The 24,048-nt window shown below is 38.5% G+C and overlaps 1 protein-coding gene across 1 annotated transcript in view; it reads left to right on the plus strand.

The window, feature by feature from the left end:
* SHPRH (SNF2 histone linker PHD RING helicase) overlaps positions 1–19,864 on the plus strand; it is a 60,729-nt gene extending 40,865 nt beyond the window's left edge. Inside the window, exons 25-30 of the mRNA XM_057364011.1 lie at positions 898–1,086; positions 4,655–4,747; positions 5,292–5,378; positions 5,837–6,015; positions 8,084–8,164; positions 9,373–19,864. Coding sequence (XP_057219994.1) covers positions 898–1,086; positions 4,655–4,747; positions 5,292–5,378; positions 5,837–6,015; positions 8,084–8,164; positions 9,373–9,469 — 726 coding nt within the window. The 3' untranslated portion in view covers positions 9,470–19,864. The remainder of the gene's footprint in view (positions 1–897; positions 1,087–4,654; positions 4,748–5,291; positions 5,379–5,836; positions 6,016–8,083; positions 8,165–9,372) is intronic.
* Positions 19,865–24,048: the final 4,184 nt, after the last annotated feature.

The raw sequence follows: 24,048 nt of genomic DNA on the forward strand, positions 1-24,048 counted from the left end.
TCTTTATCTTTTCTTAACAGCAAGACTGCTGCTTTAGATGATAACAGCTTTCATGTTGCAAGGAACTTTAAAAATACTTTGCATCTTGTTTCTGCATAATTGAAAGAACCTTGCAAAGTCTGAAAGACCTTCTGCTCAATAATCAGTGGTTTAGTCAATTCACTTYGCTACTTGGTCCCATGAAAACTTTTCTTTTTTCCTCTTGAAATGCGCTATGGAACAGACTGGTGCAGCAAAAATACTATTTGTAGTTTCAAAACAACTGGTCTACAAACTGCTTCTCTATTATGTAAGGCTATGACTGACATGTAGATGTTCTGGAGTCACAAAGGGAGACCAGCTTCTTCAATGCAACCTTTTGTTTCATGTACATTCAAAAAGAGATTGAACCAAGAAAAGGAAAGACCATTCTAAGATGTTGTCTCAGACTCACCAGTAGGGAAAAATTAAAGCACTTTTCCTATCRCTTATTTAATAAAGACCAATCAAGTATGAATGCACAGATTAAGAATTTTACAGAATGCAAGTATAAACATTTTTGTAATGTTTTTTAAAAGGATGTAAGTACTTAATCTGTGTTTACATAAGGCATTAAGAATCATCTTTTATAGAAATGAAAGATGGTCATGTCTTTCCTGAAGTTCAAAACTGAGAAAATGAAAAAAATTAACAAAAAGTGCAGAGACTTTCTTTAGATCATCCATGTGTCTGTGCTAGAAAACTTTGAAATTCAGGAATGCTAAAAATTCTAAAATTCATCCTTAATCTGATGAGTGTCATGAAAATGAGGTAATTTCTCTATGAAAATTTAATTTATCATCAATAAGTACACTGTTTTTCTTTTGCATTGATCCAAAGTTGAAACTATGTTGTGTTTATTTTTTGTTTCCTGCACAGTGGGCAGTGCTGACGTGTGGACACTGTTTTTGCAATGAGTGCATAGCAATCATCATCCAACAGTACAGTGTAGGCACCCGCCGGAGCTCAATTAAATGTGCCATTTGCAGGCAGACAACATCTCATAAAGAAATATCTTATGTCTTCACTGCAGAGGCTGCAAATCAGGAGGATGATATTCCTGTAAAGGTGAGTTGTTTGCAGGAACTCTGTGGCCCAAACTTTCAGCAGTGCATATTTGTTGTGTTTTATTTCATAATGGATTTAGACAGAGMAGCATATTATATAGTTTTATCAATAGTTTGTCCAAATGACAAAACTTCTAGRCACAAATGTGTAGGAATTCAGTCCTGATTGCACTGTTGTATCTACTTTTCTTAGTAATGGAGGGTTTTCATTAGATTAAAGGCAGGGGTGGAGGAAAAGACAGCATCTCCATGAGTCTATAGCAATGCTGACATATACATAGTGTATAGGTACGTGTTTTCTCTGCATGAATGTCTTGTAGAATGCTTTAAAAWCAAAAAAATCAGTGATTATTGCAGTTGTGGAAAAACAGTAGCATCTGGGTAAAATGCAATGGTAAAAGACATTGGTAATATTTTGGTTTAGGTGATACTTCTGTCTTGCATTAAAATATGATTATAATACAGCTGGACATGACTTGTGATACTTTGAGTCTGATTAGTATAGTTAAAAATAATAACTGGTTGTGCTGACAGACTTCCTTGATATCTGTGCAAGTCTCTTTGAACCTTGCACAATTTCTAAGGTTGCTGCCCTGTACTGAAGACAATGCTACCGCATTCACGCTAGTTATTTCAGCCCCCCTGAATAAAATATCCATTTTATGAGTAGATGATTCCTAATTCCAGTTTATAGATTTAAAGTAGTTGACAGTATGTGGCACCAGGGGGAGTAAATAGGCTGTAGTTTTCAAGTGCTAGTTCTTAAAACCTCACCTCATGCAGGGCTTTTTACACATTAATTCCACATATAGTTTAGAGATATCACTCTGTTTCTAAGAAAAYTTTCAAATTACATTAAAAATAACTAGAATTACCAAATTTCATAAATAAGACAGCATAAGAACATGTAATCTGCTGTCCCATGTAAAAMGTTATGTTTTCTTGAAGTATTTCTGCATCAAAAACTTTGAACAAAGCAAAAATAAAGTAAGAACATGAATTCTGTGTGAATTTGCCTGAGAAAAACTCATTTTTACTTCATGAAACTTGAAAATGTGCACTATAGCTTCATTGTACCTACTATCTAAGCAAGCAACATCTTGCTTAGATAAAATAAAATAAAATTTAAAGTAAAAATTTCTACCTCATGTTCCTTTAAAGGACAGTTAACAAAGAATTATGAACTTCCTATGGTTTCTATAGAATACTGAGGTCAAGATCAGTATCTTTCAGTATATGTTTGAAACTTCTGTGATTTATTCAGTGCTTATATTTTAATCTGATCTTTCTCAATCCCTCCAGTCTCTTTCACTATTCACTACCTCTCCTTCTTTCTATCTTACTCTTCWTTGTACCAACACTAACCACCTTAAGTTAATGCCTTAGATGCAAAACAACTACCGTAAATGGAAGCATTTTGTACTGAAAGAGAGATTGTTGGCATCCCCGCATGTTTTGGGTTTGTAAAAGCTTCCTGTGTCTGGTCAGTATTACAGTGGGTGTTTCCAGCCTGTCATCTGAGACAGAAATTGTTTGTTAGAGGATAGTTTTGATTCTAATGTTTACTTTTACATTATCCATTGGAACTAGCCAATTTCTTTATAAATAGTCACCTGAATATTCAACAAAATGATATAGTCGTGGTGTAGAGGTAGTGAGTGGGTTTTTTTAAGACAGGCTGAAAACATTAAGACATTTTTTAAGATAGGCTGAAAACCAAGGGTACTTCTGTTAGTTTCATTGCTCCATAAATATTGAGAACAAAATTGAATTTTTTTTGTGCGCTGTGAGCCAAAGTTTTAGTCACTTGTTAGTTCAATAAGTCTAGTATAGTTTAATGTAATATAGACRAAGCGATGAAGAACTTTACATGCTTAGTTGTCTTGTTTAAAAAATAGARCCAAAAGACTGTGACCACCAAGCATTGTGCTGTTCTTTTCTGGGCCATTGTTCTTCTTATTGATYTTGTATGAAGTCACCTTTGTGATACCTGAGTGACAGGAATCTGAAGGGTGGAAAAATMAACAACAGTGGCTAAAGCAAGTACCTTTTAAACTAAGGAAAAAATGGACCTATGATAAGGTCTAAAAAGAGTTTCTGAGGAAAAGACAGAGCAGATTAGTCAGGATTGTCATCAGTGAATCGGGGACGAATAGTGTTGGAAAAGCACATAAATGACCCCAGAATCATGTAGGAAGTACCAAAAGCTGGTCTTGGATCTCCTAACTGTAGGTATTTCTGATTGGCAGGCAGCTGCCATAGGGTTGCAAATGTGTCAGCATCTCAGATCATAACACCTCCCAACATAAGCATTTTTACTTGTCCATCTGACTTGAGAAACAGTGTCAATGTCTACAGAGTGCAACAGGAATGACATGGTCATTCCACCAGAAAACCACCAGAAAGCTGGTTTATGTCTGTGTCAGTGACATTGCAGAATTGGAATCACTGTGGAGGACCATGAGTAATAAAATGGTACTGCTTACTGCAGCCTTTGGTAAAACACTCTTCAGAAAGTCCTTTACATGTAAGCTGCCTAAAGTGTGAATGGTCAAACAGCCCAGCATTGGCTCCCAGCTTATACTGGGACTGCTGACATCCTTCCCAGCCAATTCTGCAAGCAGCATGACCTCAGTAAATTTGATCTGTCATTGTAGTGAGCCAACATAGTTAATTCAATGTTCAAAAGACAGGTGTAGACAGAAATAAAACAGTATTTGTCCAGCTGAATCTAACACAGCTTGAAATTACTATGCATGTAGGAACTAGGAAGAAAGTAAMAGCTCCTTTAAAAAAGACTTCAGGTAAAATTGTTGTAAGACAAAGTACATACTGAAGGAGACRGAGAAAGAATTGCTTCTCATGTATCCTCTTGCTTGACGTAAGGGGAAAGGGAAGAGTGCATAAATCAAAATGGACAAGAAGTAGAATATAATGTTGGACTCATTAAGCATTTAAATACTTCTGAATGCCCAATATGAAGATGTTTTCCTCTCACCATCCTTCAAAAATTAATTTAATTATATTTGCAATTTTCTTACTGTTTTAAACATAATTAACAAGCTTCTTAGTACTATACATAAATTTGGTGTTGCCAGAATGAAAAACAAAATCAACAGAAATGGCATTCAGGTAGGTTTTTTTCTTTGTCCATTTTCAAGAGGTGTGAAGGTAGGGAAATTTTAATACGCAYTTGGAAGGTTTTCTAAAGACTGCGCTACAAAGTTAAACTGCAAGAGGCCTAATGAGCATATTTGGTGCAGCTGCCCTGCTTGGGCTGTCTGTTGTGTTTCTTGCAGAACTAGAGGTTGTGTCTGCATGGTACCTCATTCCTCCATGAGCTGCACATGCTGTAATACACTGCTGATCCTAATGCAGGGCATTATAAGGGAGAGAAAAAGCAGTTCAGAGCTACTTAACCTGCCCTTCCTTAAGGCTGATAATTTTTGATTTACTTTGTGTAAGATATGTAAGAGACCTAATATAACATCATTTAATAGAGCAATGAATGTGGAAGGAGCTGTTTGCTATCCTGCTTTACTGATGTGCTCTTCTTTGACTTTTCAAAGGGAAGTCACTCTACCAAAGTGGAAGCTGTGGTCCGAACACTGAAGAAAATTCAGTTTAAAGATCCAGGGGCTAAGTCTTTAGTTTTCTCAACGGTATTAATCACCATTTTCTGTCTTGTCTTTGTCTGTGTGTTTTGAGTTTAAAGCATTCATAATATTTTCAGAAACTAGTTTAGCGACCAAATTGTTGACTCACTCTCTACAGCCACTTGATTGTTTTGGGAATTTGTAGGGCAAGTCCTGTAACTGGAACAAGAATAATGATCATAGTCAGCAGATATAAAAGCTTGTTTCTTTAAAGGGCAATTAGATTTGGAAATATGAAAGCAGTAGACATTCTAGATATTTTTAAATGTAATGTCCAGATGGTGTTGATACATTGTAACACTGTTTATGCAATGGCTACCAATTTCTTTTATTCGAGCTGGTCTTTCTAATTACCTGTCTAACTTAGTTTTATGAAAGATGTGGTGCCTAACAAATTATTTTTTTTTAATTGCAAATGCTAACATTTTGAAAAGCTTTCTAATCTACTCTTTTTGTAGAGAAGTTAATTAGTATTTTTAGTTGTCTTGCTGTTCGTAATGTTGAGTTACTTTTATTGTGTTGTGTGGTTTTGTTTTGTTTTTTTTTACAGTGGCAAGATGTGTTGGATATAATTTCAAAAGCTTTGTATGACAACAACATGATTTTTTCTCAGATCAATGGAATTAGTAAATTTCAGGTACATAAAGGATATTTTTCTTAAATAATTTTCAGTGGGAAAATTACAGTTCCTGGAAGTTAATCTGATCCTTTTACTTCATTACTTCATTTCAGAAACTAAAAGAGCAGCAAATTTATTTGGCAGAACCTTTGATCTCTGACTCTAATTCTAAAAACCATAATCACAAAAAGCCCTACATTAAAGCATTTGAAGATGAACAGTACATTCACTTTTGAGAAAAGATGCCTTGGCATGGATGTTAAGGATGGGACACACTGATCAGTGTTGCAAGAAGTTCATGCCTTCCTAATAATTGTCATATATTTGTTCTGGGATGACAGGTCTTGGATCAAGACCTGCAAGATTGTCACTCTGGAACCTGTATTAGCTGCTATAATTTGTTTAAAATATAGTCCTGTCCCCCACAGTCTTCACTGAGGAACTTTTGTCACACTGCTGTGATGTTTGCCTTTTAGGAAAACCTGTCTGCATTTAAATATGATCCCAACATCAATATTTTGCTGCTACCTCTTCACACTGGTTCTAATGGACTTAATATCATCGAAGCAACTCATGTTCTGCTTGTGGAGCCCATTCTGAATCCAGCACATGAGCTGCAGGCTATTGGCAGGGTACATCGTATTGGCCAAACAAAGTAAGATTTACAATTGTGTTCAATAGTTTAGATATGGTCCAGAATAGATCTGTGTACTCTAAATGAGAATAACTCTAGTCAACTGAACTCTTCAATTTTGGAGATGAGGTTATGCATAGGAGTCCTGGTTTTAAAGATGATCTTGTAAGGGACAGAAACATTAAAATAAAAAAAAGTTGGCTGAATAATCACATTGTGTATTTTAGAGAGTTCTTTTTTGCTAGGGTAAGATGCAGAAACAAATTGCATTTGGGCATTTAGGAAGAGTGTAGGCTCTTGAGTTTAAAATCCTGAAAAACCTTGTTCAGCTGCTGCCCTATTTTATGTGTGCCATTGGTACCTTAGTTTTTAACTTAGTTCTGATTGCAAAAATGTCCAGAAATGTCTGTTTTGCAGGACTGAGCAACTCATCATTTAGYTCATATGTGGCTAAGTTTAGGCATAGCCTTTGACTTTCCTTGAGAGGYTCGTTCTAAGTGGTCACTCTCAGCTCCAGAATAGGAACTACCTGAATTKTGGGTGGTTTTTTATTTCCTTGGTTTTTGTTTCCTTTGTTTGGTTAGATTTTTTTTCCAAAAAGAAAGTTATAGCACACTCTTTTTAGAACTGCTAAGTTTTTCAATCACAGTTCTGCCCTCACTCCCATGTTTTGAAGACATTAATGAGCTTGCACGTCTCTTGTTTGTTTCAGGGTTCTTACTTTGACATGGCAGTACTGAATGTTAACAAAAGTTTTGGAAAGTTTGTCCTCAACATATGTGATGTAAATGTTTTTCCTAAAGTGTCATGTCACTTGAAAAAAATTGTAAAGCCCAGTACATGAAGAAGAAAAATAGCTGCAGCCAGTACTACAATAATAGTGGGGTTTGTGTTCTGGAAATGAAAGCAAAGAGAGGGCATGAAGGAGCATGTATGTGGAAGAATGTTAATAAACAAGTGGATATTTGTGTGTGTTCGTAAAGATTTTGGATATGCTGTGAGAGCATCGGAAAGATTGATTGCAAAAGCCCACACTGTAATTTTGCATGATGCTGGCACAAAAAGTCTGGCAAAAACCTTGCAATAAGACCAGGAAGAATATGTTGTATTTTTTAAGAATTAAGACTTCAGCAAGGTTTATTTGAAAAAAGGCTGTGTTCCAAGAGCAGTGAGCATAAGGGATTACTCTGTTTAGTGTCACTAGTGCTACTATTACTAGTTCAGTTTTTATTTACTTCTCTTTTTTTTGGAGTAGACCTTTGCCTATGAATCTGAAAGTATTCCCCCTGCATTCTTCTGTGAAATGTTACTTGCCAAAGTTTCAACCTAAGATCTGAAAACCGATTAAGCTTTAACTTTAACTTACCATTTTCACTTTCAAGGGTTCTTACTTTGAAAAATGTTTATACTGGGAATCGTGGGGTGATTTTTTGATTTTTATCTTTTGAACTAACTCTTTTCCATTTCACTTTCTTGTGCCTGGCAGTTTTCTTTATTACTGCTTTCCTTTCTAAAGCTTATTTTTAAATGGAGTTTTTATTTTGTGTTATGTTTATTGACATTTTGTATTTCATGTTCTACCAGTGTTTACTGATTACTGACTTCTTTTAAAAAAATATATGTTGTATTTTGCTATCTTCAAAAATAATATTATTGAAACTCTGGGTATTATGTTCAATTATCCATCACATTGAGCTCTTGTCTCTTGGAATAATTTATGAGAATGAATAATGTATAAAAACCAGTGGGCAAAACTCTCTTTTCTTTAGGCTCTTGAAGAATGTTTCTAGTAAGGACACAGAAAGCAGATCTTTGCCCAGTATCTACATTAGGATTTTAGTTAATACAGCTTATATTCATGTAGAATGTGATCAGTGAAGTGAAAGTGTGGTTTGGGACAAGCACTAAGCACCCTGAAATGTCAAAGGAGGTTGCTAATCACCTGTGACATTTTCTTAAAACATAGAGGCACACTTTCAACACATTTACAAGAATTACTATGAGATTAAAATATGGTTATAAACTTCAGCAGTAACACTATAACTTCTGCTCACTTATGGAGGTTTTTCTTTTTTTTAAACACATTCAGATCTACGATTGTTCATAGATTCCTGATAAAAGCAACAATAGAAGAGAGAATGCAGACTATGCTGAAAACTGTAGATAGAAGGTATGTGGTGAATTTTTTTAAAACATCATTATCGACTGAAAATGAAAAGGTGGTTCTCCACCATACTTTTATTATGGCTAGGCATGCATAGTTCTATATATAAACTTCAACTGTTCTTCAATTTTTTTTTTTTTTGCACAACGATTTTAAGACTTGAAAAAATTTAACTTGGTTGCAGTAACTTGCAGCTTAATATATTTTAATTCTCTGGAAAATATTTTTGTTATGTTTTGTGTATTTTATTTCATAAAAGCCCAGTTAATAAATTACATGTCACAGTTTGATTCATCTTTTTAGTTTACCTATTTTCATTAATATAAAAACATTGCAATTGATGCAGTAATACTAAGCCTGCCACTAGACCAACATCATCTGTTACAAACTCTAACACCGGGCATGGGTTCTTTGTTTCATTATTTTTTAATCCTACAAACCTTGTGCAATGGTGCTGTGTCATACTCATTGTTTTCACAGTCCATGCAAGCATTGCTCAGATATTAAGTCATACATCAGGCTGGTGTGCAGGCACAGAAAGCAGTTCTCATTGTGTTTATCTTTCCAAAATYTGTAAGTGATGGATTGGAGTGGGACCAAAAATGCTATTTACATTCGTTATGCAGACAGTGTAAGAGATTTGTACCTTTTAACTAGCCTGTATACACATGACAAACCTAGGAGGAGGCCTTAGTTTAAGGAAATTTTGCCTGTTACAAATTATGAAACTAAAAATTTGTATRTACTTCTTTGGCTGTAGTTACGAAAGGTTTCAGTTTTAGCTCCTGAAGAATGATTTTTTTTCTCCATATCTGTGAAGTAGCACTACTTTTGCACATAAAATTTCGGTGAATGTACAGTGGTTGAATGATCCCACGAGGGCTAATGTTTTGAAAGTAATGCTAAACCTCATGCTTGGAAGCTGAGGCAAATCCCTTAAATGTTAAGGGGTCAAAGCGGATTATCCCRTGTTCTGCTTGCTGCCTTTGCAGTGTTTGGTGTTGACCACTGTTGGGCACAGTAGATGGACTTTGTATCTTACTTACAATGTGAAAGAGCAGTAGCTGATGAGTGTATGTGTTATCCCAGACAGAAGGTGTGTTTTCTTGCTGAGCAGCTGTTGGCTCTGAGTTGTGTGGTCTGTCTGCAGTCCACACAGCTTGTTGCTTACATTGATTCTTTCTCTGATGCCTGTGTGCAATTTTTTCTCACAGCCACACGAGCTCTTCCATGAAACAGTCAGAAGCTTCAGTGTTGACAGTGGCAGATTTGGCTGACCTTTTTACAGAGGAAACTGAAGAACTTGAGTAAAAACATTGGTTTGACCTAATGAAATCGAAAAATACCTGACCCAGTAAGCACCAGGGTATAATCTGCTTGATCTGTCATTCCTGTAGACATCATCTAACATTTGTCCATAACARAGCAGTTGGAAATTGAGGAGTTTTAATTGTTACTGGTTTATTCTTTGATGACGTTCACAGCAGCACACACTTCTGATGGCACTGGAGAAAAGTTGCACTTTGCACATTATACAAAAACATGGATTTTATTCCCAAAGAGCATTTGAGCTGGATGCTGAAGCTGAGATCTTGGACCCTTGGTTGAGAGGACTTTTACCATCAGGTTTGATCGGCTAGTAGCTCAGTCTGAGAGCAAAACTATGTGGGTGGTGGGTGGGAAAGGGAAGCAGAAAAATAGAAATCTAATTTTTTTTACTGTACAAAGAATTGTTAGAAAGAATGACTGTAAATTAATATTCTTCTAGAAAGGGCTTGTTAGATTTAATGCAGAGTTATTAAATGTCTTATTGTTAACACTTCAAATTACTAATCTTTACTAATAATTTGGATATTTGTATTAGGCTTTTAGATATTCATAAAGACTTTTGACAGTTAAATATTTCATTGTTAATGCTTGCTCACTGCAAAAAGATGATAATTAAATTATGCTTTTTGTATGTGTGTTGGTCTGGTGATCAGTTAAAGAAATTGCTGTAYGTGTTTTCACTTGAAGCTATGACTAGTTCAATGCTCTGTTTAAAAAAAAAAGCATTTGTTACAGAGTTTTCAAAAATTAATTGGTTACACTGCTAATCACTTCATAATCAYCTGGTGCTTCTGTGCATTTTCGCATCCTGATCTTTTTGTCTAGTTATTCCCCTTAAAGATGCARCAATCTAAATATACAAAATACATGAAATTATGGTAGTCAGTCTAATCATTAGATGCCTGGTATAAGTTAGAAAAACAATGGAGAGAAATGGAACTTTTGTGAAGCTTCATCTTAAGATATGCAAGATCACTCTACCCCATCTCTGTTGACAGYAGATAGGAAAACAAATCTAGACTAACTTTTAGATTGCTGAAGGTAGGCAAGATAAATTTTAAGCCTTTTGTCATAGGGTATGGATGTACATTTACATAATATTCAGTTCTGAAAGTATTACGGAGGCAAGCTCAGTTATGCAGTTGGTGTTAAATACAATTTTRTATTTAGAGTGGGCAAATGTGCATGCATAAGCAACAGGCTACTTCCCTCAAATTACAATATTTTTCTGTGTCAGTAGACAATGTTTTTTGTACATTTCAAAAATCTTACTTGGGGCTGAAATGAAAATGAGTCCTTTAAGAAATCCTCTTCAAATTTTTACTCTAATCATGTCTGCTAAACAGATTCACCATCAGTTATTAAGCTGCTTGAGTTCRGTCTTCAGCATACATGTGAGTAGCACTGGTCAGTTTATCTGCATGGCAGGCAAGTTTTTTGTAGCTGACAACAAATGCGACTAGAATTTGCAYGAATAATACTGTATTAAAAAGTGTTTTTGTGGAATTTACATTCTGTTGGTCTTCTGGACCAACTGGATACTTTTTTCCTCAAGAGTATTTGAGTAACTTTACAGAAAAGTTATCTGTTTCCCATGTTTGTAATAGGTGTTAGCCTTAGTTGGCTTAACCCAGAAAGCTAGCCACATCCTGGACATGAGGGAGGGGATTCTGCTCCTCTGCTCTATTCTGGTGAGGCCTCACCTGGAGTGCTGCATCCAGCTCTGGGCACCCCAGCATGAGAAGGACATGGATCTGTTGGAACAAGTCCAGAGGAGAGACACCAAGTTAATCACAAGGGTACCTCTCCCATGAAGAGCAGCTGAGAGTGGGGGTTGTTTAGCCTGGAGAAGAGAAGGCTCCAGGGACCTTACAGCACCTTCCAGTACCTACACGGGGGGCTGCAAGAAAGCTGGAGAATGACTTTTGACAACGGCATATAGTGGCAGGTTGAGGGGGAATGGCCATAAGATGAAGTTTAGACTGGATATTAGGAAGAAGTTTTCTGCTATAAGGGTAGTGAGGCATTGGAACAGGCTCCTGAGAGAGATCGTGGACTCCCCGTTCCTGGAGGAGTTCAAGGCTAAGTTAGATAGGACCTTCATCTAGTGGAAAGTGTCCCTACCCACAGCAGGGGGGTTGCAATGATAATCTTTAAGGTGTCTTCTAACCCAAACCATTCTATGATTCTGTATGTTCATTTTGTTTTGGAGATGTCTGATTTTTGTCYGTGCATATTACAGTTTGCAGCAAGGGAAATGGAACAGATAGTAGACTTTTCTTTAGGGGAGATTGATCAAACAGTTTACACCGAAACTGTGACACCTCCATCCTTGAATATATTGGGAACACAGATAACCCTGAGCAATCTGATCCACCTTCGAAATTGGTCCTGCTATGTGTGGTGTGTTGGACCASATGACCTCCATGGATCCCTTCCAGCCTAAATTATTTTACAGTGTACTGGAAATCATGCTGTACAGACACTCCAGGAACTCTGAGGGCAGCAACATTCCAGTTTCCTCATCATATTCAGATAATTTTGATATTGCACAACACAATGTGACTGCACAAGGAGCTGCTGTTCACTCTGACAGATGATATATATCTGTGTTATAAACTGTGGAAACACATTGTGTTCATAGCTCCCATTTTAATTAACTAGTTGTAAGAAGAAKAGTGGTCAATGAAGACAGAGAGGCAAACTGAAAAATGTCAGCTATGAGAGGCTTCCCAAGCTCTTCAAATTTTTGGCTTATTTATATAAACATGATGGTGTCACTGTTTATTTATAAACAAGTGGCTTTTGAATTCCTAACCAAAATGTAGCTTCTTATCAAACACTGCATGAGTCTTTAGTCCTGGCTTACCTTGTTTTACACTCACATAAAAGCATGGAATGCCAGAAATCTGGTTCTAGGTGCTCTCCTGACTGCCCTGGAGCATCAGCAACTAGAGGTCTGGAGCTATTACATTAAAATGTGAGCATGAGTCATGTTAAAGCACCACTTGAATTTGGAAGGTTGAACCATTGCAGGATATAGCCAGTGTCAGTAGTAAAATTAATTCTTCAAGTTTCACATAATACTAAATACAGAGACCAAATTTAATGTTTTTTCCCATTCTTTGCAACATTTAATTTCTTTTAAAAAAGGTTTTTCTTTCAAAWATTTTAAGAGGCTTCTCATGAAATGAATTATTTTCTTTCTTCTTTTTCCTACTAAGAGTGCAGCTTGTACATCTGCAGTGCTTTTCTCTTGGCACAGTAGGCTTGTTTTCACGGTGCTGTCATGGTTCTGCTCTTTGTCAAGGCACTTTTGAAAGACTGTGTCTTAGCTGAGAACAAAGTTTGCTCTATTGTAATACTTGCAATAGATTCACAGAAATGGTATTTTCCACAGAAGACAGAAAACTGTAAGTACTGACTGCAGTGTTTGCATAACATTTGTGTGGACATACCACAGTCATGTACCAGATTCTCATGTGTTCTGCTAAAACATGTAAATGTAATCCATATTAACAGTATTGCCTATCCAGTGAAGTCAGTCCCTTGAAAAATGAGGCTTCAGCTGATTCCAAAGACCTCAGTGCTGACTTTTAATCTGTTTCATTTCCATCACAAAGAATGTTATGACTTTTTTTTTTGCTGTAGTTGGTGAGGATTTTGGGACAGTTTTTTTTTTGTGAAATAGGCCTTCCAAACCACACATCTGCCAATGTGTGCAGATTAGAGTTGTCTATGAGCGGGATCCTAAGGAAATGAAAAAGTTGTGTCAGGTAAAACCAATAATTARACATACATGCTCCTGTAAGATTCTGTCTGGACTAGTAACTGGGGACCAGTTAACAGCTCTCTACCACTGTCTCTTCTGACAATCAATGCTGTWCTCTTTCTATCCATTTGTGTAGTCCTTATGACTACATTACTTCTTTCAGAAGTCACAGAATTATTTGTTCAGTTAAATTTGAGGGAAAAAAAATCTGTATTGGTCAATCTTGCATTAACCAGTCTAAGAAAAATTGAAATGTATTGCCTTCCCAAGGTTAGCAATTAGATTTGTTTCTACAGAAAACCTAGAAATGTGTAGGGATTTTTCTAGCTGTAAGCAAAGCTTATTTCTGAAGTTTAATCGAAAGACTTACTTCTTAAAATCTGTATGCTGTGCTATTCTGTAGACTGAAAATTGAGTTACAAAGCCATTGTACCTGTGCTTTTGTTCTTCCTTTTTTGGTTGCCTGAAACAGGTGAGGTCTTTACAGGATTATGTGTTGTAAAYGTAGATTAAATTAATTTCATAATGGAGAAAGAAATTAGGTGCAAGACATCTGTCTCTCCCTCCGTCTGCCTGTGTTTTTCCCTTTTTCTGTGTTGGTTATTTAATGTCACCCTCCACCCACCCCTAGCTTGCTCAGTTTGTTACAAAGAATGTTTGTATTTGGTTAGTGGAAGTAGAGTAAAAGAGAGGTAATCCACAAAATGGCTACAGTAARACTAACTTACTGTATCACAGGAAAAGTAACTAAGGTAGAGGGAGTTTTAGCCTGGKATAAATTCTTTTTTGTACCTATGTATTTTCATTTACCCCTATTCTTAACCACTTTAGAAGCAGATGCTGAATTTCAGTCTTTTGTATATATGGTTTTATATCATACAGCTGACATACAAAAATGGCCCCAGTAATCTATTTACTGAGCAAGCAGTGAGGTTTATCAGTTTTTACCTGCCAAGTCTATAGTTTGGGATTCATAAGGTGCACCTCAACCACTGTCACAAACCACAGCGTATCCACTGTCTTCTCTTTAGAGAACGAGGAAGGAATAGGTTACTACTGATTTGTAGACAACTGGATTGTGAGATACCTGTAAATCTCTGGTTTGATTTTCTTCTATGTATAAGATCTCAGCCTTCCACGTTCCTTTGCTTTGTGTATTTATAGAGCTTACACAAGCAAGTGCCCAGCCCCATTCATTGAACTGGACACAAACCAAATTTTATCAGTTTAGGAATGGGTGTCATTGTTTCCATGATGTAACATCTGTTGGTTTGATAGCAACCTTCATATCGGGTAGAAACTACCTTTCCAAATTCTACCAAGTGTAAGGTCTGACTGCTTATAGGGTGTCTCAGAATATTGTATTCTGCCTTAGACAGTTGTGGGAAGTTCTATGCCACTTTYTCTTCTATCCTATGGAAGCAAGTGAACTAATAGGATTCATGTTATTGAATAACATTATTCAACAATGTTATTAATGTTATTAACTAATAACAATGTTACTGTTGCTTTGAATTTTCCCCTCTTTATGCTTACAGATGATCATCATTTGTCAGATGTTCTCTTGGCTATGTCATTTGGTTAAGGAAGAAAATCTAGACTGTCTTTTGTTTTATTTTGATGGAATTTTGCCTTGTCACTCTTGGTGTCTCCTGAGACAGAAGTTCATGTGTGGGAACAGTGACTTTCCATTTGTGAATGCTGAAATTGTAAGAGACTAGCTATATTGGCTGGATGCTCATAAGTCCATGAGCATGGACTGGGGCCTGGCATTCATCCTAGCATTCTGAAGGAGCTGGTGTATGGTATGGAAGAACTTCTTGTGATCACCTGCCAAAGGTCTGGGAAGGTCCCTGCTGACTGGRAGTAGCTAATGCTGTTCCAGTTTACAAGAAGGACATGAGGGAAGGCCCAGGAAACTACAGACTTCTAGTCTAACCTCAGTTATATTGCACCAAGTTTTATGTGTTGTTTCTCTTCTGGTCTTCTACAAAACCTTAGTACATCAGTGTAGGAGTTGCGGATGTGGTAACACAGTGGTAACTGCTGCCACCATCATTAGATCTTGTAAGCAGATCTGGTTTAAAGTTGTTCTATCTTACAATTCCTGTCCCAGAGACAGAAAGCCCAGAGCACTTCACCACCAGCCAGTAAAAARATGGAGGGGATACCTCTGAGACCAGGTAAAGCCTTCATATCTGCTGCTGTTGTACATGCTACAGTGGAATTTGTACTAGATAGAGTTGGAGGAGATGGGAGGAGGTTGGGGGGAAAAGATGAGGAATAGTTGTAAAATGTTCCTCTGAGTGCCCTTCTACTGATTTTTCTGTGGGAGGATTGAGTCACTGATACGAGCAATGAATAAACAAAGGGTGAAAGATTCTAAGTGTAGCCTATTCATTGGAGCTAAATGTTCGTCTAAATGCAGTGGCACATTTTTGTGTTCCACATTTGAGACATTAGTCACTTTGTTGCTGAAAGTTCTTGGGCTATGAACATACAGGGCTTTGYGGTGGTTAAACAAATGGGAATATTGAAAATTTCAGCCCCTGTGATGTATGTTTTAACATGCACCAAATTTGTTGGACTCCCTAGCCAAATGTAGGATGYGGATTTGTTAAGGATGACAGTGCAAACTTGAAAGATACACTTTTATAGATTAACCTGCCTGAACCAAACAGGCAAGTTTTGCTTAATAGAGGCAAGATTTTTAATCAGTTCTGCTGTAAATTAACAAGTGTCTCTGAAGGGGCAAGACAGTGGACTATGTAATTGCCCCTTGGGAAATTCTGCACCTTGTGGACATCCTTGTCTGCAGGAGGAATGAAAGCCCAGTGCAGTCCTCTGGTGCCGGGGAATGGGTGCTGAGGAATCTTGCCTCAGGTTTGAGCCTGCTGTGTCAAATGAGGTACATGTCATGGATATTTCTGGAGAATCTCTCCTTTGTAATCTTCAAGCATCTTGTAAGGACAGATTTTCTGTGAAGTTTCTAGAATTCTTAACATACACTTCCTTCATCAACAAGCTACCACTGCTCAGTAGGGCTTTTCTTTTTTCCCTGTGGAGCATGAATTTCTTTTTTGTTACTTGTTCTTAACAAAGGTGGGTGACCCTGGATCATTTGCAGCTCTCGTTAACAGCCTGTAGAACAGAATTCAAAGACATGAAGCACCAAAGGGGTAGAACAAGTGAATGAAGTGAGGGAGRTTCTCCCTCTGCTCATTAAGGGCCCACTTGCTGCTGTGACACAAAAGACGAGTGTGAGAGTTGGGGAATGGTTGAGTGGGGTGTCCAGTCCTATCCTGGGGTGAAATTATTATAAAATAGAAAAGCTTTCCTAAGTAATGTTAGTTTCCACTCATTCTGCACTSTAGGAATCCTGTTGTTGGGCACGGGACATGGTTTGGTCATTTTTTGACACATGATTCTATGGAGAGGTTTTAAAGTCCAAAGCCACAAGTTTATAATTACAAACTTTTTGATAGAAAATTATTTMTTTTATGTAACTGCATATTAGTAGATACCTTGCCAGGCATTTGCAAGSAATTTGATGTCCTGTAATTTAATTCTAGATTTCAGTATGGAAACAGAATAATTTAATTGTTCAAGCAACAGAACACTGAAACTAATCGGCTTTTGCAACAGCAAGTTAATGACTTTTAGAAGCAACCCACAGAAGAGGAAAGAGCAGTTTTCAATTGTGTTCCGAAACTGAAATGCCTGGATGATAAGCCAAAGAAAGAGTATTTTGATTACCTCTGTGTTTCCTTGCTTTATAGAGTTATTATAATTTCTATTAAATAATTTATTTAGAAAGTAGCAAAGCTAAATTTTTATTTGAAAATTATCAGGTATGGATAAATGTACAACCTAATGTTCCCTTGGTCTCTGAGTAACTTAACCTTTCTGTCAATAGCCTTTCTTTTGCACTCTTTTTTTGTCAAAATTACATCATAGTGTCTCTTGACCTTTGCAACTATTTCAAAGCCTTTACAAAGATAAATTTTTGTCTTAAATTATCCTGCTACTGAAATTATACTGACTGATATAATATTCATTACTTTTCTTTCCATCTTCCTGGTTTGTGGAATAATAGCTGCTGCCTCTTCTGAGAGACAGTTTGTGTTCCTATTCCTCAGTATGTAACTGACTTGTCTGAAAGATGTTACCTGTTAAATAGTATCGATTGATAGGAATGTTCTGCATGTGTAAATAATTATTATTCACAACTGCAATTATAATACGTGTAGAAGCCAAGGGCTTCATAGTTATTCTTTCAATGTGGTTGGTTGAACCCAGCTCCAAAGCTGCTGACTTATGGAAACAGCTCACGCTTCTCTACAGCAATTCTTTATTACAGTCTCCTCCTCCATGGAGACCAGGCCTGTGACATCTCCCCGATAAAGTTATCTGTTGGTTCAGTTGTATCATATTTTCTTTCTCAGAACTGTAAATCACTCCTGGTAAATCCCAATATACACAAACTATTTTTAAGAGAGGGGTATAATTAGGAGACCTCTTCGGCCATCTGGTCTATTGCAGTTCATGTGTTACTGTTTATCATTCCTTTTAACACTTTTAAATTTAATAAAATATAAAAAAATGTGCACTTAGTTATACCTAGATAAAACCTGAAGAATAAAGAATATAGTTGATACATTTCATTAAACCAAACTTCTTGACAAAGCATGAGAAATTATATTGAAAAAAGGTATCTTAACTGAGTTTTAAGTCAGCACTACAGCAGGGCCTTATTTTTCTGGGCAGTGTACAAGTGCTTGGGTTATAATCCAAAGTACAAATCCAAAATGGGATATTTTCTTTCGAGTYAAATGGCCAATGGAACAGTTATAGAGGGAGAGAGAACCTGCAACCACATTGCATAGATGCTGCAACAGACGTGAGGGTGGTGAAGGGACGTGCCCAAAGCCAGATGGCAGCAGAGTGGAGATGGAGCCCCAGCCTCCCCCATCCATTGGRAGCACCAGGCTTGCCCACCTGGGCTCAGGGGCAGCCGGCCCTGGCATGATGCTGGCCTTGGGCTGCCAGCCATTCCCAGAGCTGCTGGCATGGTGGTGTTGGAGCCATCCAGTACAAGCTGTCACACACGGTGCCTGCTGGCACACAACRGGATCCTGTTCCTGCTCTTATTGTACCATTTATTGTACATTGATGCAGCTCCACAAAGGCTCTTGTGACTTACTGTGTTCCTTGCACTGCTCCCTGCTACTGAGTGTTGGGTGCAGGCAGAGCAGGATTGTCTTCCATGTGCCCCACACTCAGCTGACAGCTTTCCACAGCCATCCTGCACTGAGCAGCCAGGCAGGTCTTCCTCAAGAGATGTCAGTTCTAGCAGTAATGTGCAACAGTGTGACCTTGGTAAAAACACCACATCTGTTARCAGACCAGAGTATGTTATGACCTGATAGACTGAAATACTTACGGAGTGAATGGGCAGGAGAATAAGTTTTCCTGTCAGAAAGGCAGTACACCAGTCAAAAATGCTGCACGCACTGATCAAGGCTTTTATACATCTGTTACGCACTGGAACAAATAGCAAAGCATTAAGCATGTGAGAGGATGCTCTTTGGGGTTCAATTATTGAAAGATGATCACACAGAAAGTCCACAGTGGAGTCTCATTGATTCAAAAGCAAAATATGTGGAGTGAGAAAAATGCACATTTTCATTACGATGTGTTATGATGAGGCCACGTAATGACATCACCTGTACCAGCACTCACACTAATGAAGTACACTTACACCTTGCTGGAGAGAGAGAAATCCCTTCAGTTTTAGATACTGTATAGGGTGAGAAATGAAAGGCAGGATTTCACTGGAGTCAGCCTGAAAACATCCATTTCATACTGAGGTTTGTCTGGGAAGGAGTGGGAAGGCCCCTCTGGCTTTGGGCAGGTGAGCATGTGTTACCCATGGCAAATGACTGAAGGYTGAGTCAGAACACGGCTCCTGACTCCCTCCTGGCTGACAGTGCAATGGATGTTCCACAGTGAGCCCCTGGCTTAAGGAACTGTGAGTGCATGCTGGTGATGACTGGGACCTGTAATCCTCATCAAGGGAGGATGTGAACAGGGATGTGTGAAGTAGAACTGCAATAAGAGAAACGGGAGTGCGTGTGTAATGCCTGGGGGGAGACCTTTTCCTTCTAGCACACACAACAAGAAATTATTGTTACATCTAGTTTTCATTTGCTTAGATATCCATGGTATCCCAAATCAGGAAGATGGTGTGTTARTAGAATAAAAATTGTTAGGCATTCATATGGCAAAGGAAAATTCTGACATTCTGACAACTAAAAGCTTAACAGAAGTTGCAGCTAGAGTGAAAGGTCAAAAGGTAAGGTGTGCTACTGGCCACTTGTAGTGAGATATTTAGACAAGTTGATTCCTTTGGGTATGTTTCAGTATCTAGGGAGACGATTTACTATCAGTCCACTGTAAATCTGGAGCTTTATGGAGTTTTGTTGTTCTCCTGCCAATGCAACTGAGAGTAAACTTTGGCTCTGGTTACATCCATCTAGAGCAAGCTGCAGCTTGCCTTATCCACRGAAGAATTCCTGTTGCCTTCATAGAAGTTTTTCATGAGTTAGGATTTGGTACAGTAATATTTAACATTGTGATGTTGCTGTAAACACTGGGATGTTTACAGAAATGAGAGATGGATCAGACCCCTGCTGACTTTTTCACAGGAGCATAGGGTTTCTTCCAAGAAAAATATTTGAGCTCTCTAGGGCAGCATCTGCTCCTAGATTTCTGTTCTGCAAGAAAACCTACATTCAGGAAGATTAAAATTAGCATCCATGAATTCCTGAAGTCAGCTTGAGAATCTCTTCTATCTTGTAATTGCTAATTGCACTAATTCTCCTAAGTGTCAGGGAAACTGTAATGGGTGCTGAGCAACTGTCTCCTATCCCTTGGGAGTTCCAGCCTCAGTCTACCCTGAGCCAGGGCATGCACCATTTGATAATTGAAGGCTCAGCCTCTTTTCCAAGAGAACCGTGAGMGAGCTACTATGAAAATTGAGGATGAAGCTGATGAATATTAAGAAAGGGAAAGCTGTATTTTAGAAGCRCTTCCCTTCTACCTGAGCCTAAATGTTTGAGACTTTCTGAGTCAGAKACATTGTGTGGTTGCATTTCTGTCTCTCAGTTAAACTCCTTCTTAAATACAAATCACCCATTGAAAGCAGACAGTGATTTTTCTATCATCTCCTACAGCTCACAATCCACTTCAGCATGTTAAGTTAAAATAGCCACCRTTACAATGTGTATGACAATTTTAGAACATAAAACCTTTGTAGGCTGCTTCAGTTACAGTAAGAGCTGGTCCTAAAGCAGCAGGAACTTTCTGTCTGTAATGTGGCAAAAGCATTTGCAGTGCTCTKTGCCAGGGGTTAGCTGGCAACAAGCGGGAGCTGCTCTGCCGAGGTGCAAGTGACTGGCTGCAGCTTACGGGGAATGGTCGAGTTGATGTTAAGCTGGTGACTCAGTGGTAAACACAGAGCTGGAGCTCTCCCTGTGCAAACTCTGCAAACACAAGRAATAATCTTCCCTTCATTTTGCAAAATACCAGAGGTTATATAAATAATTGCAAAGGTTGGATAGAAAATATCAGGGTTTTTTTCATCCTGGCCAATATAATTAAAATGGTCCCTGATGACATGGTTGTTTCTGGGATCTTAGCACCAGCCTTGAACCAGAGATGTTGCTGGAGTTCTGTCCCTCTTTCACCAGAGGGGGAAGTTCGATACTTCTTGCTGTCGCTGTTTTCAGCAACTCTGCCAGCCTGGCTTCACTTGGTCAGGAACTGAGCCCCAGAGTTAACACATCACAACCAAGTTAACATCTCACATGGCTGGAGATCATCTCTTCCACATCACCACCTGGATTTGCTGTTACAGCAAAGCGAAGCTGAATATCATCTGTCTGCTRCTAATGCAATCCTCAGTATTTACTTGTTACTTTCCTTGTTGCTTTTCCTGGAGACTTCATATACACACTAAGGGAAAGGCACAGCTGGACTTTCCTCTTTCAGATAGTTTTTCAGCTTGAGGGCTGCTCTTCCCACACTGCCATCAAGAGGTTACTGGAGTCTTCTCCAGGAGTGTCTGTGGGTCACTGCTCTGGTGCTTCAAGAGGGTTTTTCAGATCAGCTCCCCTGGTACTCGGCWGAGTCGCTCTGCTGCCAGTGCAGCTGTAGCGCCTCAGAGGGAGCTGTGCACAGGCAAAGGGCACTTTCAGGGCTGTTCCATAMGGATGTGGAGCGCTGTCAAGGCGTCATTTGGTGTTGGAGCAGACACTGCCAAAGCCTTCCAGTACCAGCAGCCTTACTGGGCAGTTCATCAAAATTCCCATTTCACACAGAGGGGCAGGAAAGCCTCTTTGGGTACACAATCTGTGATAAACATTCCACTCTCCCCTATCCCATGCAAAGGCTTTAGTATTTCCCAGCTTCTCAGTGTCTCTGCTTGTACCCAATCAGCCTTTGGCTGTGTAAGTGGTGCATGCTGCCTGCAGCACCTCGAGGGTCATTGCAAACAAGAACCTGAAAAACAAGCTACGCTTGCCCTAATATAAACTCCACATTAGGATTTGTTCCTTGCACTGATTGCTGAGATCCGAGCAGAAGGGTTCTGCATCTGACAGGAGAAATGAGGGATGTTCTTTTCCATCCCTGTCTTTTTTTTTTCTGGAGACACTGTGTGCCAGGCACAGATGTGAGGGAAGGGGTGCTTCAACTTTTGTTTTCAACACAACACATAAATATTCTGGATCTCCACCAGCCAATCTCCAGTTCTCTAGAATCCAAGTTTAGCAGCACTAATGAAACTTAATAAACACCTTGGGTTGCATTTAAAAGATGATTTCTGTTTTCTTAATCCTTCAGCCATTCTCCAGGTTGCTGTACTGGTTCCCTCATTTGAATTCCAGGGCCACATGACAACAGAGCTGTGCCTTGATCAGCTGCTGGTCTCAACCTTAACTCTGTGTTGTGGCTGTAAAGCCCCTGGGTAAAGCTCAGGAAGAGGAACCTGTGGTATTACTAATACTGCAGCATACACAAACCAGCCATAGGCTTGGTTTCTTGTTCAGTCTTCACTCAGAAGAATTTTTGTTGCTCTTGATAAGAAGAGACTGGCATAGAGATTGGGAGGTTTGCATTTCTATGAATTAATGTGACTTCATTTATGAAGGAAATTGTGGGTGGGTGGCTTGTGTAAGAAAAAAGGAAGGCATCAAGCCCAAATAGCTGCTTAAATTATTCCCCAAAGGAAGCTTTTCAAGATTGCAATGTRTTTCACAACTGAAAAGTTGGCCTATGTAAAAGAAAAAAAGCTGATAGAGTAACAGAATTGTTTTAATGAGGGAAGTTGTTTGCTATCATACATGAAAGATTTATTGCATCTCTATTGCTGCCMGTGGAAAAGGTGCTGGGCTGGTTCCTAATTTCAGTGATCATTAACCACCCTGTGTGACAAGGTGTCGGGCAGTAATTACTGTTTTTCTGACATATTGTTCCAGCAATCTCTGAGTCAGGGAACTGCTAAATTAGATTAGACCAAGATAAGAGTTCAYTAAGAGGGTCCGAGTCACCCCCTCAAACAACCAGAGAGCTTCCAGAGAGCTTCCAGACCAAGCTCTGTTTCGAGATGTCCATCCCCACTGCCTTGGTTTCTTGATGGAAAGGGCTGCCAAGTTGGTTGGCAAAACAGACCCAAGGAACATCCCTAAGAGCTGCTGCCCACTTTCTTTGGGGGGTGCACATTACACTATTGCTGAGAGCTGGGCACACACAGACTCCTGAGCACCTTTTACCATTGCAGAACGAAACAGATCTCTTCAGGAAAGCCTGTGCTGAGGGTAAGAGAATGATCCAAACATGATTCAAAGAGAAGAAATATTTTCCAGAAAATTAAACCTGTGTAGGACTAGTTCTGTACTAGTTCTGGACTAGTTCTGTACTGCAGACAGCATCACACRTAATTAGGGGCTCATAAGGCAACACCAGTAAGGAGAGGGCAAAGCTGTTACTCTGCTGACCTGGGATTTCTAGGCAAAATACACCTTGAATACAATATCCTATTTCTGTAAAGGCTTTCCCTGAGTCATTTTCCTTTGAGAATGCCAGTCTAAATGCCTCACATACCTCAGGGACCAAGTTCTTTACTTCATGGTGCACTATGGGATTTATGGCAAGGCTGCAGTGAGTGGCAAGAGGTATGTCACAGGGAAGAAAACAGCCTACAGGATGGAGTGGAAGCATGAAGGAYTTGAGCAACAATGTCATAATTCTATGTCATATTTATTTGAAATAAGAACAATTAATTTTTAAATGTCAAAATAGTCAATTTTCTTTACATTTTTGAATCAGCATTTTYAAAAAATCATCTCTTTTGTGGAGAAGATACGATATTCTATTCAGGATGAATATAAAGCTCAAAGTATTAGGAAATTAAGAGAAACAGAYATTYTGACTTTTCTTCCTTAGCTGTAATTATTTCATTGTACTTTTAGTGACTGAGCCTCAGAACAGTTGTATTTCTACCTAAATTTCAATACAGCACTATTGTGCTGATCTTTAGGTAAGAGTGTTATGTTAAATCTGAATTAGGAGTAATAGGCTGAAGAATCAAACTGKCCTCAGCTGTATGAACTCAAATGCCTAATTTTAATGTTTGTACAGAAACCAATYAAACCCTTGCCTGTGACTAGGACCTGACTGAGGTGGAGATTCCAAGTACCTGAACAAGAAYCCTCCAATTCTAGGAATT

This window comes from Malurus melanocephalus, unplaced genomic scaffold, assembly GCF_030028575.1.
Source record: "Malurus melanocephalus ecotype Western Australia unplaced genomic scaffold, MMel_1.1 scaffold_33, whole genome shotgun sequence".
Taxonomy (NCBI): domain Eukaryota; kingdom Metazoa; phylum Chordata; class Aves; order Passeriformes; family Maluridae; genus Malurus; species Malurus melanocephalus.